A 20,006-nucleotide genomic window follows, 5' to 3' on the forward strand; every position below is an offset into this window, starting at 1 on the left:
AAGCACTCAATAAAAATTTGTTGAATAGTGTTGAACGGGACTGTTGGGGAGAGTTCTCAAGTACGTATGTATGTTGACATGACCCATCTCCTAGCTGGCCAAGCCAATTCACTTGGATGCTGTAACGTCCAGTACCATGTAAAACCTTCCTGGCTGTGTAAATTCCATCTTCTTGGACAGGATAGGACTTGCTTTTTGGAATAAAGATACATTTAACTTGAAGCATATACTTGTTTCTTTAGCTGTGTTATATTTTTCTCTGCATGAATGCATTCAGAGGTGTATCGTTTGAAGTGGAAAGATTGCAGATAAACATGGTCATTAATAAGGATGTGTTGTCACTGCAGTACACCTCAGGCTGGGTGTCTGGTGGATGAGCCCAAGCAAACAGGACAGTATAAATATCCGGACAAACTCCCAGGACAGATTTATGATGCTGACACACAGTGCAAGTGGCAATTTGGAGCAAAAGCCAAGTTATGCAGCCTCGGTTTTGCGAAGGTATGTTTGCTTGTGATTACAAACTTACATTAAGATCCTGCAATGCATCTGTGTACCTAATAGAAGTATAAACATTTGGTTTGCTAAGGCCAAGGGTCAGAGTCTGGGTTATCTCTAAAATGTCAGTTGTTTGGCATGATAATTAAGTGGCAATTTTACTGTCAATGAATTATCCAGGCTTGTCCCCCATAGACCATGTCTGGTTTAAATACTGTCTGACTGCATCCTTGGGAGAAAATTCCTCCTTTGTCGACGAAGATTTTATCACAAGTAGTAAATCTGAGTACTAGAGCTTTACCTACTTCTCATCTCTCTTTTTGTTATTGTTGTGTTCATATTCCCTTTTAATGTGATACATTTAAAATCATCACCACCTCAAAATACACACATATGCCTTTTAAAGTATATGAAAACTATTGTCAGCAGCCAGCTTTTTTTTTTTGATATGTAAAAGTTCAAGGTGTATCTTAGTAATCTCAATAAGATTTTGGGTCAAGTCTTTCATTCAATATTGTGAGAAAGATAGATGGGAAAAAGCAAAAGTTCAGGATGTAGCGACGGCAGGAATATTGTTCCAGTTGGTGAGGAACTACATCACTGACAATCTCAACATCACTAAAAAGTAGAATCATTTTTAACTTGGTATATTCCTAGCATTCAAAGAGAAACATGGACATCCTACGTATCTGGATACAGGGAAGTATGGAGTTTTATAGCTCCTTTTCCATCCCTTATTCCCACTCTTTCTTTTTCTACTTCTCTTCTTTTCTTCTCCCTCTTCCTCTTTCTCCACCACCACCATCATTACCAACAGCACCACTACCAACCATCACCCCGTCATTATCAACAGCACCACCTCCACCATCGCCAACACCACTACCATCACCATCCACCACCATCCACCATCACCTCCAGCAGTTGTTAAGTGAGTCTCTGCTCCACATAAGGCATTCTACTTAGAGGCTTACTTTACTTTCTCAATCTTCACAAAAACCTTTTGAAGTTAGAAGTATCACCACTTCTTACCTGGAGCTTAGAGAAGGTATTCAATTTGCCCAAAGCCACAAAACTTTCAAATGGTGAAACCTAAACAAAACCACGTTGATGTTAAGCTACCTTCTCCCCATTAGTTAATACCAGTGCTTCCTAAGCTTCAGTCATTAACATTAACATTCAGTTGTTAACAATTACCTTCATCAGTCATGCTGTATCTCTGTCTTATTATTCACTTGTTGCTTTTCTATAAATCAACTCACTTAAAAATATACCAGTCCAGCCCTAAGAAATAATAACCATCAAATCACAGGTTTGATATGGGATTACATATTTTTCTAATGCAATTTAAATGTATAACTATTAGAAAAGTTTATACATACACCATCCACAGTTTTTTTGGTGTATCCTCCGTGGTACATGGACCTTACTTTGGCAAATGCTGGCGTATCATATGTAAAAATTAGTAACTGTTTCTTTCTTTCTTTATTTTTTAAATTTTTTGTTTATTGCAGTAACATTGGTTTCTAACACTGTATAAATTACAACTGTTTCTAATTGCCTATTAAGTTAATACATTTGGCAGAAGTAAGTAGCCATTCACTATACTGAAAAAGTTTGTCTGCTAAATTTGTTTCCTGTATGCTTCATTCTTACAGGATTCACTGGCTTATTCATTAATCAAATACTTTATTAAGCACTTACTATGCAGGAAATGCACAATTGATAATGAGTTTGATTTTTCTTTAGAAATATAAATGAAGTTTCTAAAATTACTATCATTCCTATAGGATCATACATTCAACAAACATTTGTGGGGGTGCCTGTTCTGTGTCAGGCAGTGTGCAAGGCTTCAACAACCATTCTTAAATAAATTATAGATCTTTTTCTGGAACCACACCATATTTTTGAAAGGTAGCATCTCAGTGTGATGGTCTTTCCTGGGAAGTGAAGCAGAGGGAAATGGAAATTCCAGACTAGAAGACTGAATAAAATAAGGAAAGGCACAGAGATAGGAATGCCTGGATGGGTAGAGAGAACTGCTTAAGAGAGATTGTTCAAGATGATGATGAGGTAAGATAGAGAAGGTAGAGTTGGTTGGTGTATCCTGAATGTGGAATATTGTTTTTTCCCCACAGTCTTGCTTTTGGTATTATTCCTAAACCTACTTGTAACTTGAACCATGACTACACTTCTGAGCATCATAATTAGTTCCCTGCCAGGCCCCAGTTAGGAGAATTCCAAAACAACAAAATCTCTTATCTGTGCTATTGGTCTGAACCGTTTAGACCAACTCCAACAAGGAAAAGGAGGAAGTTTGTTTTCAGGGTCTTTTTTGTCCTATCATTACTTTCCCTTTCTAACTTTTTCTCCTCAATCTGCCTATTTTTTCTCTATGCCTCTTAGAAAGGCAGTTTTGCACAGTGGTTAGAAGCACAAAAATAATAATACTCAAAGTATCCTCTTGAACCAGCAGGTGCAGTATAGCAGCAGCCTCTGGAACTGGTTAGAAATGCAGATACTCGGGTCTCATCCCAGACTCAGGGAATAGGAAACTTGGACCGTAGGACTTGGCAAACTATGTTTGAACATGGGCTCTAGGTGATCCTGATGCATGCCCAAGGGTGAAAACTGAATTAGACAATCTTAAGTGTTACACCCACATGCATACATATCTCTGGCTTTTGGAGTTAGTTAGAACTGGGTTTAAAACCTTTTTCCATCACTTCCTAGAATCTTGAGCAAATGACTTAACCTCTCTCGGCTTTTATATCCACATCTAAAAGTGAGACTAATAATAATTCTTCCCTGTTAATTGTGAGGATTTATCTCTTCATACAGTTGCACCACTTAATAAATCATAGGGGTTTTCTTCTTGCTCTCCTCCTTATACCTTCAACAGCATCATCAGCATCACACCTGGCTGTTCTCTCACAGCGGCTTCCTTGTCCAAGGGCCTGGGGCTGGCTATTTTTCATCACTTATCCCATCTTCCCTCCTCTCCCAACCTCAAGTGTTCTGTGTCTTTGGCATATCAAACTTGATCTCTGTTCCCTTTCGAAGTGTTCAAGAAAATGAGTTGTTAATCTGGCTAATGGTTCCACATTATTTGAACAGACCTAGAAGAGGGTTACCTCTATAGCAATTGAGGAGAAAATGCATTTGATTATTATGCATTCGTTAAATGCTTACTGACTCTGAGTAAATCAGTGCTGTTTGCCAAAATGCCCCAAGTGCTGTAAGATACTCTGATCAATGCTTCCAATGCTGCTTATTTCACAAGTTAGAAATGAGCAACCTGTCCTCTGCACCTCGGTTGCCAGCAGTTACTATCATATAGCAGAAGCTTCATAAATGCTCATTGGTAGATGCACCAAGAGAGTTTGAAGAAGAATAGGAATTATGAGGAAGATATTTGAATTCTGATGAATATTTCCAGGCCCATCACCTCGGAGAGCATTTCCTTTGAAGGAAAAGGCATGCCAAAAATAGTGGGATGGGCATTTATTTCTTCTTTCAAAGAGTGAAAGTGGTCAAAAGGTACAAACTTCCAGTTATAAAATAAATGTTATGAAGATGTGCTGTACAGCATGGTGAGTATAGTTAATAATACTGTACCACATATTAAAAAGTTGCTGAGAAAGTAGATCTTAAGTCTTCATCACAAGAAAAAAAAATTTTGTAACTGTATGTGGTGATGGATGTTAACTAGACTTATTGTGGTGATCATTTTACAATATATATAAATATCAAATCATTATGATGTACACCTGAAGCTAATATAATGTTATATATCAATTATACCTCAATAAAAAAATTATTCAAAAAAATTTGACGTTGGGATAAAAGAAGGGAGAATAAAGAGAAACTTTGTAGTATCTAAATCACACCTACTTTGTAATCTACTAAATTTATTACATCACATTTCAACTTCTATTAACCTCCCCCATGGACTTATGTTCCAAGTATATTGATGTTGTATGTTTTTCAAACATTTCCTGCTTTCACATCTACAAGCCTTGTATCTATGCTTCCCATCCTAGAAGGCTGCACGGCTGTCCATGTAACAAATATCTAATCATTTTTTATTGCTGTTAAAGATTCAGCCCAAGCATTGCCTCCTTTTTTCCCCAAGAAGATTTAAACATTCCTTTCTCTGGGCTCCATCTCCACCCTATCTGTCACCATCATAAACTTGTGATCCTATACTATAACTGTCTATCCATGTATATCTCTTGCCTGAGTAGATGGAGAGTGTCTGCAATGCCTGGCATGTACCTGACATATTAGCAGATACTCAGTAATTATTTATTGGATTTACAAGGATAACCAAAGCTAACGTGTTTTTACAACTTCCAATGTCCAAAAGTGGAGGATTTTGCCTCTGTCCCCTTCTCATCCCTCCTCAAAGAAGCAAGAGAGACTTATCCGGGAGAAAGAGAGGAGTCCAAGATGACTCCAGGATTTTTGACCTGAGCAACTACAAGTCTGGAGGTGTCATAAAGTGAGCTGAAGAAGGCTGAGCATGGAACGGGTTTTGCAGGACAGATGGAGAATTTTGTTTTGGATGTGTTAAGGTCAAGATGCTTTATGAAATTTGTTTTGCGAAGACCATTAACATTTTTAGCACATCAGGTTTCACTTGAAGGGGCATCCATCCTTTAGAATAAAACTGGACAACGTGGCCAACAAGTGACAGGACAGAATAATGTACAGCATTGAGACTCTTTTCTTGAAAACCACATCCAGACAACATGAGACCTTGGAGTCTCTGTGGTTACTTCTTTATTCCCTTAAATTATGACTTAAGTCTAGTGAATTATAGATAAAGAAAAGTTAGTTGAATATGGTAGAAAAAAAGAGGGAAGAACAAGCAAAAAAGTGCAAACTCCCATTTCTGTTTACTTTGAAAGGGAGCTTTCTCAGAGGGCTCTCACAGTCGCCAAAGCATGCAGTTGGCTGTAATTATGTTTGACTTCTGTACTTCACCACAAAAGAAATAACATGTTCATACAGCCTGTCTTATTTCGCTCTGGAATCCCTGTGTTTTTGTGTTTTGCTTTATTTTCCTGGTCGTCTCCAGCTGCTCCTTTTCCTTAGCCCTGTGGCTTGGCATTGGCTGTGGAATCTGGGCCTCCTTTGCTTTGGTCTGCCCTGGGGTCATTTTGGTGGCCGCCATATTGGCTATGGGTGTGGGTTATGGCTTTTCCCTGGCTGTAAGAAGGAAAATAATTTAATTCTGAAAGGCTTTCTAACTGTGGCTTTAGTTGTTTCAATGGTTACCTCTTATTCCTCCATTTTGATGTAGACTGTCCTTTTTCCATATAATTTGTTCCCCAGACCCAGGGTGACACAATATGGGAGCACGCGGAGATGATGAACCTGGATCACTTTGTTGAAAGGCTGCCTTATGATTTCTACTACTGTTGGTAGCAGGTCCATTTCCATGGGAAATATTTATATATTGTGTCTTATGAGCTGTTTTGAGATTTGGAAGTGGTATGTGTGGCACATGTCTGGGACTGTTGCTGCTGGTGGTGTTTCCAAGCAGTGTCCTGAATATCCTTCCATTCTCTTTGGGGGAAAGTATTTTATGGTCTATAAGACCAGACTCACTGAACATATCTCTGGTTTCCCTATGTTTTCTTTTCTCAGTTCTGTGGAAAACTTTTTTTGTGAAATACTTCTAAGTGTGTTCTTGCCATATTTTCTAACCGTGAAATCTGCATTAACTGGAAGGCTTGGGGAATTGGGTGCCTGGTTAATTGAATTTTCAGGGTTACCACAAGTGACCACAAAAATCATTTTGTTTCCTCCCTGGTTGTTAATATTTTCCCCAAAATGTATGTGTTCACGTTTCTACCTTGTAAATAGAATGTGGCAAACAAAATAGAATCACTTTAAAATTTCATGATTTTGACATGCCGTTAGCGATGCCATTCTGAATAGCAGCTTCAACTGTTTGAGCTGGAAGGAATCTGGTTCAGTCCCCTTTACTTGTAAAAGGCAACTCCTCTTTAAAATAGGAGAAGTCGAGAGCTTTCTAACATCTGTGAATAGCAAATCGATGTCCAGAATCCATCCGTGGTCAAGGACCTGGACTCTGGAATCAGTCCACTTTGTGTCCTGACTTTGCCCCTTACCAGCTGTGTGACTTGACAGCTTTGAAAGTGTCAGTAGCTTGCTCAGTTTCCTCATCTAATGAGTTTATATGAGGAATTGGTTTAGCATCCACCACTAAATGGTGTTGTAACAGTATTAGTTTCCTACAGCTGCTATATTTCAACAAATGTAGTGACTTAAAACAACACATTTATTTTCTTACAGTTTTGGAGGTAGACATTTGAAATGAGTCTCACTGGGCTAAAATCAAGTGTTGGCAAGGTTGTGTTTCTTCTGGAGGCTCTAGAAGAGAAGCCATTTTCTTGCCTTCTCCAGCTTCTAGAAGACACCTGTATTGCTTGGCTCATGGCACCTTCTTCCATCTTCAAAGCTAGCAACATCCCCCTTAGTCTTCCTTCCACTGTCATCTCTCTGGTTCTCTTCTATCTTCCTCTTTCCTATTTAAGGATCCTTGTGATTACCTTGGGCCCATCTAGAAAATTTAAGATCGTCTCCCCATCTCAAGGTCAACTGATTAGCAACCTTAATCTTGTGTGCGACTTTGATTCTCCTTTCCTATATAACCTCACATATTCCCAAATTCCAGGAATTAGGATGTGGTCATCTTTGGGAGACATTATTCTGCCTACTATAGTCTAGCATGAAAGTGAAATTATTTCATAGGTCTAGTGTGAAAATTGAATTGTATAAATGCTTGAAAATGACTATAAAGATGAAGAAGGTAGTGATGATGATCATTTACATCATTTATCCTTGAGAACAATGCTTTAGAGGCAAGTGCTAATTTTATCACTATTTTATTTACAGGTGAGGAAACTACAGCTTAAAAGATATAACATGTCATGCCACAGGTCTATAACATGTCTATAACAGGGCATGCAACCTGAATTCCAGGACAAGAATTTGAATCAGATTTGCTTTTTATTCCAGCCTTGGCCTATTCTGCTTCACTGGTTGTAGTTGTTATTATTATTATTATTATAAACAAGGTCTCTTAGTTTCAAGTGTTCTCTAAATTAATTATTGTTACCTCCAAGTCATTACTAAACACACATGAATATATGGGTAATGTAGAAACTTCCTGCTTAGAGTTGTTTGCTAGAACGTATTTCTGGTTACCTTGTTGCTACCAACTTCTCTTGCCTCTACTTTCTGGATACTTTGTCTCATTTTGGCCATCTCAAAATATAATATTGTGTACAAAATCTTTGAATACTTTTTGTTTTTATTGTATCATCACTCTTATCATCTCCTTACCTTTCAGGACATTTGCAAATCACTTTGGTGCCACCGAGTGGGCCACAGATGTGAGACCAAGTTTATGCCTGCGGCGGAAGGGACCGTTTGTGGCTTGAGTATGGTAAACAGCATACTTGTTAGTTTTTAGTTCTAGAAACTTGATAAAGCGTAGAACCCAAACTATTTGTACTGTGACCTTAGAATGGAATGCCTTGGCTGCATATATTTTCTGACTTCTCTTTAAATTAACCAGATTTATTTAGCAGTTACTATAAAAACTCTATGCTAGTTATCACCCAGTTGGCTCAATTGTTTAAGGTTTTTTTTCTTTTTGCCTTTGTTTTCCATTTTTAGATGGAGGCTTGGGTCAAAATATTTCTATTAGAATGAGCTGTTAGGTTTCATTGTATACCCTTTGCCTTTTAAACTTGGTGCAGTCCGGTGAAGCCTCAAGGAGCAGATGCCCCCTTAGTAGCAAAGAAAGGACTGTCCCTCCATACCAAGAGCTCTACTCCCCTCAGAGGACCGATTGTTGGGCTTCTGAAATGCCCAATAGAGTCCTTTCACTTGTAGTGACTTGCCTGAGCCATATCTCCATCTAAGTGGTACTGGAAAGTCTTTTTTGTAGCCAGTATCCTGAACCCTAAGAACCACTTCCATTATGGAAGATTATGGGAGATTTCTATGTTTTGAATTAAGAACTCTCATATATTAGTTTCTATTTTTCTTCCCTTTTCCTGATAGAGTCTGGAGGGAAAGGTCCATGTGAGATACCAGTAAATGACCTAGATTTAGGGGGGTTCCTTTGAAAGACCATGATAGAGGAGCTCTGAGTAATGAGAGAGCATGAGATGTTACAGGCTTTTTGATCTCTGCTATTGGCTCTCTAGAGGCAGCACAAGCCTATATAGAAGAATTGGTCACTTAAAGTGAATTCAATTGCATGATAATTTATTGACTACTAGATATTGGGGACAGGAGGCTCTGGGGCTACAGAAATGAATAAAACTCAGTTTTATCTCAAGGTTTCACAGTCCAGTGGGGAAACCTGTGCAGAAGCCAATAACTGTCTTTTTAAACGCACTTTCTTTAAGCATGTAGTTGCTATCAAGGCCCAGATGAATGAGAAATGAATCTTGCTTGGGATTAGGTGTGCGCTTAGAATAAGCTATGATGAGTGGGTGCACCAAGAAGGATGTTGGAATTTGATTGAAGTTCTTCCATTGGATGAGAGAGAGACTTTCAGGGAGAGACCAACAATAAAGGCAAAGATACAGACACACGAAAATAAATGAGTGTTCAGAAAATGCTTTCTGCTATTTAAGTCATTTATTTAACACCTCTTGAAAGATTTGCAATTTTTAACTTTTTTATTTTAAAGAAAATAAACATTTTAAAAATTAAGGCCTTATATGCAATTTTTAATCAGATGTACTAGTCTTAAGAAATCCCAATAAGGATTCTCATTGAAAATGTACGTAGGAGTGTTTTAGCTGCGATGATACAAAACAATGAATCAATTGAATAACTGAAAATATAAGTACTGCTCAAGTCATTTTTATTTTTAAAGCATCAGAATTTAGAACTTGCAACTTGAGGGTAAATGGGTATTTTTTTTCATTAAGAAAGCGTTAAACGTAAGAGGAATGTACAGGAAAAAGTTGATATAATAAATGAGGAAAATAAGTGATAAATGGCATAGGTCTAAGGTTTATTACAGAAATACACCAGGGATCTAGTTCCATGGGGATGAAAATGCCCCTGGATTAGACTTCAGTTAATATAACATAAGACAAATCAAGCCAGAAGCTAGAAAACAATGTCCTGATACCACCCTCCACCATCATTATTTTAAAAGCCCGGACTCTAGTTATGTATGCTGGAGAAAAGCCCTCAACTGTAAGGTCACCCCCAGTAGAAAGCATTCTGATAAGTTTCATCCATCATCACTCAAGTATAATTATTACCACATTTGTATATATGGTTCTCTGATTCTTCCTTCACTAGGGGGTATAATTGGCTATTGATTGGACTAAAAACTCCATGAGGCCAGGGCCATCTCTTACTCATGTTTTATCTCGGAGAGTAGCAGTGCTCCACGATTTGTTTGTTTGTTTCTTCATAACTGGAACCCAACTCAATCCTTCCCCTTCCTTCTCCAGTCCCTGGTCCTTCAGTGATATTTATACCATGAATGTTCAGTAAATATGTGCAGATGTGAAGCCATGTACTTTTCTCTAGATTATGTGTGCAAGGAGAGAAAGGTTTGTGTGTGCTATCGTAAAGATATTTGTCTAAGTCATGGCCATTTAATTTGAAATTAGAAGCAGTGCCAGAAATATATATGGATAGATTGATAAAATTACATATGTATATATTTTATATTTACATTTTACATATAGAATTATATATATATATATATATGCAGATTGTGCATGTATGTGTGTATATTCCTATATATTCCTGATTTCTATACTGATTGAAAAAGCCGGAGGAGACACTCTGTCAGCAGCCTAACCCAATACTAGGATGAATACTGAAACAAAAGAAAGTCAAATTAATTGAAGGATTGGTAAAGATCTAAAAACCATATTTCTAAAGAAAGAAATTAGAGTTAAGATACATTGGTGGGCAACTTGCCTCTGAGGTGAGAAGTCTATGTGTCCTGTTTAGGAGTTTTGGCTACTGAGTTTAAATCCAGTCTCGGCTACTTGTGTTAGATGTGTGACTCTGAGCAGGTTAGTTTGTATTTCTTTGCTAAATTTCTCTCATCCAGAAAATAGTTATTAACTCCTAAATGTTTTGCGAGGATGATATTAGATACTGCACGTAAAGTCCTCCCCCTCACCCTCTCCCCACCTGCACCGTTTTTGGCACATAGAAGCAAGTTAATAACTGTAGCTGCTTCTGTTGTTGTTGTTGTTGGCTATTGTTGTTGTTATTTTGTCTCAGCTGCTGAGCTCAGTCCAGGAGAGTCCCGGGGATTCCTGGTAGGGAAGATTCAGATTCATGCTTATGATAGACAAAATCCTTAACTGACCGATTGTTTTCCCCCTAAAAGTTCTCAACAGTATTCTATGATTTCGTGCAAACTCTGAAATGGCAATTAATCCAGGGAAAAGAAAAATTAAAAACAGAAGAATTAATCAGCACATGGCAGGAATTTGCAGAAACGAAGCAAAATCTTGACCTAGACAAAGTGCACCAATAACAAGGCCTCACAGTAAACAACCACGAAGCCAAATGTATCATGGGGGAAAAGTGAAGATTTGAAAGTCAAACAATCTCCCCATAATTCTGTAACCGAACCCCCACTCCTCGGCAGAACCTGGCGCTGTCCAAGCCCCAACGCTTTGGATCTAATTGCAGAGGCTTTTAGGAAAGTGTGCAGTTATGGTAAGTCATGCAGAACTTGCTCATAATAAAAGCACCGCAGGAGAAAACCACTACCAGAGGCTAATGCAACCCCGAAGGACAGAGATGACCAGCAAAGCCTGGAATGTATGACAAAGGAGAAGGAAATTGGAAAGGTTAGTGCAGAAAACAGCTCTCACCCTGGCTTAAGCAGATCATTGGCACGTGAGAGACCCAGAGCTAATTCATAAAAGACACTCAGAAAGCTCCAAGTCATCAGAGGGTCTGAAGGAGGGACCTTTCATCCAGACAAAGGTCAAAGGGTGTTATCTAATGCACAATTTGCATAGACCGAAAGCTATTCAGTTTCATGAGAAATACTCTGTGCTCTATGTTAATATCTTAAAAACTGGTTCTGCTTGAGTGAATGATCCACCTTGTCCTGTAAGCAGCGTTGTTTCTAAATGTGAGGGGAGGCTCTGTTGTCATTTTGTCTGCACTGACTGCCTTCCTTGGCTATTGGGTGGAATCTTCTCTGAACATTTCACCTCGACTGCTCACAAAGCATATAATACTTCGCCTGTTGGTGACAGATGCCCCTTCTCTCTAGATGTCACCCTTTTCAAAATGCATGCGGTAAACTTGGAGTAAGTGGGTATTTCTAAAGCGCAGCCAGTGAAGGAATTCTATTAAGGTGTCATGCCCGCAGACTCGTTTTTCCTGTTCCTGTGCAGGTATCTGCATCTCCTTGCCCTTTCCCAGGTGGTCTCTGACAGGAAACATGTCACGTTCTTTTTGCAGTGGTGTCGGCAAGGCCAGTGTGTAAAGTTTGGGGAGCACGGGCCCCGGCCCGTCCACGGCCAGTGGTCTGCCTGGTCAAAGTGGTCAGAATGTTCCCGAACTTGCGGTGGAGGAGTCACGTATCAAGAAAGACACTGCAATAACCCCAAGTAAGGCTCAGACAGGAAGTCAGTATTTGTAAGGCATTAACCTTTAGCCTGTAACGTATTGTTTTTGTTTTGTTTTGCTTAGACACTGTTCTTAAGTCCCCTTTTCTTCCCTCCAGTTCATAGCAACCAACTAGGGTTTTACTGTTTGCATATAAAGGTTAAATGCGCTGGGGGGAGGTATGGTGGGCAGAAACTGAAAAACAGCAAAGGAGTTATTCTATCGGTGAATGTGATGATCAAGGACTCCAGTAATGATCTGAGCTACTTTCTGAGTCTAAATGAGGGCGATACAATCACACAGCCAAATGCCTGTGAGATTCTAGAACAGAGGAGCTTGGCTGGTGGAACGTGTTTTTCTTTTAACTGATGAACTGGAGAAAGGATGCCAGTTTTTCCCTTGCAGGAATGTACATCAACACGTGTTGACAGATCTGCCTGACTTTTCAAGAGAAACCAGAAATCCCAAACCATGTTGTGTGTGAAATTTCCCAATTTTTAAAATATTGACAACAAATTCAATTTTCTTTAAAAAATAAAAGAAAATAAAACCCCGTGAACCCTCATCAAAGCATCTATGGCTTGAAATTGGCCCGTGGGCACCCGTGGGCGCCTCTGGTGTAGTTGTCCTGGATTCTGAACTGCAGTCTGTGCTCGATGAAAATGAAGGTGGTTTTATGTGACTTTTATTTGCTCTAATCCCCCACGTGACACACGTGGGATATGTGTATTTCCTGAATGGCATGGTGATGTAGAAAGAGCCCAGATTTTGGAGATAGAAAGATAGGGCTCCAAATCTTTGGTCTGCCACTTATTAACTGTGTGGCTTTGGGAAGGTCACTTGAACTCTGACCTTGGGTTTATGTATAGAATGGAGATAGTAATACCCACCTCTGCAGGTCTGGGGGGGATTAGAAATTGCATCTGTGGAATGTCTGACACACTGAGGAGCATCCAATGGGCATTCAGCAAAAGGTGCTGGGGTCCATGTGGTTTCCATGATCTTTATCCTAAACTCACCAGGAACACAGGGTGACAGAGGGCCAGCTCTCAGAAGCAGTGGAGGGAGCTCTTACTGATGAACCTGGACTTTGGAGAATGTGATGGAGTGAGGAGAAGGTGATGCGACCTTGGAAAATAGTGATTTAATTTTACAACACGATTTGAGAGGTGGCACGGAGTTTAAGAACACAGACTCTTAAGCCCAATAACCCGAGTTTGCCTCTAAGCCTGCCACTTCCTGGCTGGCCATAGACAGCTTACTCTCCTGGCTCTAGAGTCCTCATTTGTAAAAAATGGGATCATGACAGTACCTGCATCAACTGAGCTCGTATTTGTCAAGTGCTTAAAAAAAGTGCCTGGCACATTGTACGCATTGCATAAGTGTCTGGTAGATTGAGAGCTAAAATAAATAATGAAACTAGAGCAAAGGGAAATTTTAAAAGAGACAAATGGTACTTCATCTGAGTCAGCAGTCTGAGCTAGATCAAAAGGCCAGTTTGTTGCAAAATAAAGCGAGCGTTGGGAGATACTTTGTGGTTAGTTAGGCACTCTTTAGGATATCTCAGGCTAATCTAGGATTTGTCAACTCCAACACTGTTGACATTTTTAGGCTGGAAAGTTTTTTATTGTGGGGGTTTGTCTTGAACAGAGCAGGATGTTTAGCAGCATCCCGGGCCTCTACCCACTAGATGCCGGTAGGATGGCTCTCCCACCCCACCAGCCTCCAAGAAGTGAGAATCAAAGATGTCTCCAGCCATTGCTAAGTGTCCTGTAGGGGCAAAGTCATCCCCAGCTGAGACTCACTGCTCTCATCAGACCCAGGAACTAGGTCTAATGGTAGGGCGGCTGGTGATGTATTTACATCTTATACCAGATTATTAAAATCACTCTCCTCTACTTCGAATGTAGCCCATGTCTTGGATAGAATTGTTAAAATCATTACTTTTCATTTTTGCAGCATATTTCATGGATCTGGTTTTCATACATCACAACATTTTACAATCTCAATATTTCCCAAGAAAGAAATAGATTACCTAATTTAATAGCTCTGCTGGTAAAGTGCATGAATGATGCCCCTGAGATTTAAATTAAAACCTCTCTCATATCTGTGAGTTGGAGAACTCTCATTATAATAGGGCATTGTTCATGGAAATATCATATTGTAATTTTAGAGATGCTTAGTAAAAGAATTAATCACTGAAGTAGTTCCACTTGGTGCAGTTTTATCATTTCAAACAAGATTAAGGCTAATCAGGACACTGTTTACTTTATGCATGAAGTCACAAATAAAACAAGTAAATGATCGGCTATCCCAAGACAATTGAATGAGTTGTTTTCTTTTCTTATTTCACTTGGTTAGAGTAAAGCTGTTTTTTCTCCCTATTTTAAATTACTGATTTCTTTTCTGTTTCAGTCTAACCATTTGGTCTGTTCACATCACTCAGCCTAACCATTTTCATTTTCTCACGTGAGAAGCATTGTGAGCTTTCTATGTCACATAATGATGGTTTTCCCAGAACATACTTTGTTTCATAAAAAGTGAATTATTCCTGGATGATTCATGGATTTATCAAACTTTTCAGCTTCAAAAGAGTTTAAAGGTTATCTTTTTCTGGAATGCCAATGCCAGGCACATATGGCCCATCTTCTTTTTCCCATGTCTGTGGCAGACATTTTTAATTGATCAAAGCCTATTTTCTGCTGAGCCTTCTGTGTCTCAGGAACGTTCTCCAAACAGTTGTCCCGGCATTTGCTCCCAATCAGGTTAGAACAGGTATGTGAGTTGCAACCTGTTGTCTAATCCAGTTATTTGACAAATGGGTGACCAGGGGAGGCAGAGGGTCCCATTCAGAGTAGCAACCCTCGGCCAGGTCACCATGCTGGTAATGGTAGAGTCAGACCAAGATCCCACAGTCTTAATCCTTTGACATTTTTTCTGGTTGCCTGACTATTCAATTATTACACTGAAAGAGAGCCTAGTGAAATTCCTAGAAACTCTGTTCAAGAAAATTAATAATAAAAAACAAAATAGTGAAATTACAACAGCAAAAATTAAACATTCTAAGGCATTCTAGAACTTTCCTAAAATGTGAGTCTATTTGAGAAAGAATAATACACCACTAGAGTCATAACTCTTGAATAATAATTGAATCAAATCTCTGGCCCATATTCCAACCAGTAATTTCCAGGCTCAGTTGATTATCAGAATCGCCAAGTGTGCTTTAAAAAACACTGAGTTCTGAATCTTCCCCATTATATATTCTTTTTGAGAAAGCCTGTGGAGGGGCCCAGGAGTCTGCCTATTGCTCTCTCTCTCTTTCTCTCTCTCCCTCTCTCTTTTTAAAACAGAGCTCCCCAAGTGATTCTACTGATCAGCCATTTGTAGTCAGGACCGATAAATTATGCAGAAGCAAGTATGGTTATATTTTATAGTATTTATATTTTTGTTTTTACTCTTATTACACTAAGGGATGTCATGGTAAAATTTTCTGTTAATTTTCCTAACACTTACATTTAAAGCTGCAGAAAAGTGTCCCTCTATTTGAGGATTTGATGGAAAAGTCCAAATTCTTGCCAGTCATTAAAAGTAGAAAGCATTTGGGGCCAGCCCTGTGGCGTAGTGGTTGAGTTTGGCGTGTTCCACTTTGGCAACCCCAGTTCATGGGTTCGGATCCCGGGTGCAGACCTATGCCACTCGTCAGCCATGTGGGTGGCGACTCACATATAAGGGAAAGGAATATTGGCACAGATGTTAGCTCAGGGCTAATATTCCTCAAGCAGAAAAAGAGGAAGATTGGCAACAGATGTTAGCTCAGGGCAAATCTTCCTCAGGGGGGAAAAAAAAAGTAGAAAGCATTTAAAAATAGTTGTAATTTATTTGTGCCAACTCTACCCTACACTCTGCTCTAAATTCTTTACAAACATTATCTCAGTTAATTGTCACAACTGCCTCCACTTTTCAGATTAGGAGGTTAAATAAAATTGCCTGAAGATAAACTGGGAAAAGGCAGGGAATGTTTAAATCCAGATCGGCCTCATTATACAAGGCCAGCTCCCTAACCGTTGTGCATTACTGTCTTCCTATTCCCTGCCAGGCTCCCATTGCCTAACCCAGTTACACTCAGGCAGAGTGGAGTGAGAAAAGCGTCCTGGAGAGTCCAAAGGCACGAGGTTTACCTTTGCTCTCTTTCTAGCTGTGTGACCTTCATTCAGCAAGATTTTCGAGCTCTATCAGCTGTTTTTCACTTCATCTATAAATGAGGGGATGGCTTATATGAGATTTGAGGTCTTTCCCATGTTACAATTTCTGAGTTGAAAAAGTAACACATGTGGTCCTCTTTCACTTTATTGAATTTGGGTAGTCTAAATGAAGGTGATTTGTAAAATCTCAGACAGAAAGGCTTACTGAGAAAGTTTTAAATATGCCTTAGAAAGACGACCAGGAATCGTAAGGCTATCATATGGCCCTTTAAGGGTTTTCGAAATGCTTTTTAGATAATGATTTAAGAAGTCTTCAGGGACTTGCTCTAGCACAATGACTGCTGGATGTTTAAGTAGTTGCTCCAGAATGTTTTGAAATAGCAAAAAAATCTCATTCTGGCAGTGTGACACTTCCCGTTTCTGTGGAATCCATTTTAGCATGCAGTTATAGGAGGATTTGATAAAATATGCTGAAGCAAATCCAGGGGTGTTTTACAGCATTCTTGTGCTTCCTAAAGAGACAAGGAATTTTAATCACATAAATTTATTAACCCAGAGCCTTCTTTCATGTTACATGTTTACATTGAGCAAAAGCTTAGTTGTACGAGATGATCCATAGTTGGGTTTTAGCCTTTGGAGAAGACTACAGAAAAGTGCGAATGAAATGAAGCAATTACTTTGTGCCTGGAGTAGGCTGGATAAGATGTTCTTGGTTATTTTCAATGTGGTTTGTGCTCCTTTTTTCTTTATTTTCCTTTTTGGTTTTTGTAGTCTGCCTACCAAGATCTTAAAGAGCTTGCAATTAGATCATAATCATTTATGTTCTAATGGGATTCCCTGCTCTGGAAATCCATTTCCCATTGTGCTTGGCAGGAAAACAGTAGGCCACCTGCAAAGTTAAAAAGTGATTATGGAGATTGAAAACAAGGGAATGTGTTTTGTTGGAGTTTAGAATCAATTAGAATAAAACACACACCAGGCAGACAATAATCAAAATATCAACTCAATGACTGATAAAGCTGGATTGGAAAACATGGTGAGTGGGGCCTTCTGCTCTTTCTCCTCAGTGCCCTGACTTTCTACGTAGCAGCCAGGTACATGGCAAGCCATGGGAAGATGATGAGCTTGCTCAGATATGGGAGAAAAGCTAGAGAGTTTGTTGGGTTTGCATTTGAAGAGCTTTAATGCCAACACATGGGGTATGTGTGTATGTGTGTGGCACACAAGCACACATCTACATTAATAAGAACACTTAGATGTATTTATAGATTTCCTAACATATGAGGTGACATGATGAATGTCAAGAATATGCTTTCATCAGTCTTTAAGTAAATTGCCAGAGTGTAAATATTGGATCAGAGATGGCAAATAAATTTGATCTAAGATACCAATTGTAATTAATGAGCAGTGGTAGTGGCTACCTAAGGGTTATGTTGAGAAAGATTTTGAGGCCATGTCAAGTACTGCAAAAAAAAAAAAAAAGGAATGAAGGAAAGGAAAAAAATACCTGATTGATTAGTTATGTCTGCCATGGATACAAGAAAGGACATGGTAAGTTGTATGCTACATACTTGCCTTCTTGTAATAGACTTTATACACTCTATACACTGTGCTAATGTTCATCTGGATTGACCTTCCATATGCTACTGCCCGTGACTCAGAGTGAGCCCTTCGATTGCTAACATTAAAGTACTTTAATTTTATTTTAGGCCTCAGTATGGTGGCAAGTTCTGTCCAGGTTCTAGCCGTATTTATCAGCTGTGCAACATTAACCCCTGTGATGAAAATAGCCTGGATTTTCGAGCCCAGCAGTGTGCAGAATATAACAGCAAACCTTTCCGTGGATGGTTCTACCAGTGGAAACCCTATACGAAAGTGGAAGGTAATTTGGTCTCTATGAACCTCCAATATGTTTCAAGGGGGATGGTAATGTGAATGAACAACACAGAAGAAATTGCTGCCTATATGAAAGAGTTTCAGTGTTTACCTTTCATTCCCAGACTAGCCCATCCTAGCCCAATTTTTCATTCAGTTCCATAGGTTTTATTTATTTTTCCATGCTTTTTTTTCACAAGACACCCCTTGTCTCCCACATCTGTAAACCAAAGGGTTCATGTGTTTGGAATGTACTTATGTTTCTAAATTTATGTTTGACATTGCAGCAATTAAGTTTCCCAGAGATGTTAATTGAAATTGGTATGAATTGTCCAGACCAAAGCTTGTGAAACCATACATGCCCCATAGAGACACCATACTCAGTAACTGACATGTGAGATAATTACAAGCATGGGAAGGTCTATTTGCAGGGTGTGTACACACACACACACACACACCCATGAATAAAAAATGTCTCTATACTGGGTTCTTAGTACCTACTATAACTTAAAGTAATGGCTTGTATTTTACTTTTTAAACTAATTTGTTTTTGTTTTGGGGTAAACATCAAAACCTTTACTTTAGTTACAATATGCAAATTTAATGTACTTTCTATTACCTGTGCAGAATAAGCTGTCACTGTTCTAGTTGTTTTCTTTCCGTTATTTTTGTTCACTTACTTTATCAAATCTCATCCATCCTGGGGCTGGCCCTGTGGTGTAGTGGTTAAGATCGACGCGTTCCACTTTGGTGGCCTGGGTTCATAGGTTCAGATCCTGGACGCGGACTTACACCACTTGTCATGCTGTGGTGGTGACCCATATATAAAGTAGAGGAAGATTGGCACAGATGTTGGCTTAGGGCTAATCTTCCTCACGCAAAAAAAGAGTAAGATTGGCAACAGATGTTAACTCAGGGCTAATCTTCCTCAGCAAAGACAAAACAAAACTCATTCATCCTCCCTGGAAAAAAGATAAATGTGAACCCCAGCTGCACGTGTATAAAATGGAAAGACTAAATTTAATGACAATCCGTAGGAAATAAGACTGAAGGCTATTCTTGTGCAAAAGCTCAAAAAAACCCTATGTTATCAATTACCATAAAGGAGCTAATGTAATTAGAGACATCATAATAACAAGTGGCCCCTCCAGACCAAAGGAGATGATAGTTCAACTTTATCCAACACCAGACCAGCCACTGCAGGAGCCCTGATCTGTTTCTGGGTCATGACTGTCCAAAAGCACAGGTAAAGATGGACATGAAAATTCTGAAATCTGTGTCTTAGGAGGAAGCAATGAGGGGTCTATAGATGTTTTCTATAGAAAAGAAAGTAGTGACCTTCGAAAATTCAAAGAGATGTTGAATAGACAGGGATTTAGATTTATTTGCAACTGCTTCAGAGAACAGATTCAAGGGCTAACAACTTCCTCACCATATCATCTGAGAGAGATGGTTTCTTGCCAGCCTACCCAAAATATCCTTCCTTCATGTCATTCTTTGAACCCTTAGCCTGCTTTATTCTTCATAGCTCTTATCCATGCATGAATTTGTATTGTATAGTCATTTATTTATTATCTTTCTCCACAGAAGAATTTAGGTTTCATAAGGATGAAGCCTTGGTCCATTGAGAGTATGCTTGTATCTCCAGCATCTAAGAACAGCACTTGGCACATATTTATAACTTTTGGAATGAATGAATAACTAAATAAATATCAGTTGTCTATAATGGAAGTGTGTTCCTTTATGAGTAGTGAGCTCTCCATCACTGGA

At 39.1% G+C, this 20,006-nt stretch overlaps 1 protein-coding gene across 2 annotated transcripts in view; it reads left to right on the forward strand.

Moving 5' to 3' along the window:
* Window positions 1–20,006, forward strand: part of ADAMTS18 (ADAM metallopeptidase with thrombospondin type 1 motif 18) — a 125,672-nt gene that overhangs the window by 70,169 nt on the left and 35,497 nt on the right. For both annotated transcript variants that reach the window (XM_087419905.1, XM_087419906.1), the window contains 4 exons: window positions 348–501; window positions 7,883–7,978; window positions 12,013–12,161; window positions 18,071–18,243. In XM_087419905.1, coding sequence (XP_087276031.1) covers window positions 348–501; window positions 7,883–7,978; window positions 12,013–12,161; window positions 18,071–18,243 — 572 coding nt within the window. The remainder of the gene's footprint in view (window positions 1–347; window positions 502–7,882; window positions 7,979–12,012; window positions 12,162–18,070; window positions 18,244–20,006) is intronic.

Source organism: Ceratotherium simum, chromosome 30 (genome assembly GCF_057802395.1).
Source record: "Ceratotherium simum simum isolate JZ-2026a chromosome 30, ASM5780239v1, whole genome shotgun sequence".
In the NCBI taxonomy this organism is placed as follows: Eukaryota; Metazoa; Chordata; class Mammalia; order Perissodactyla; family Rhinocerotidae; genus Ceratotherium; species Ceratotherium simum.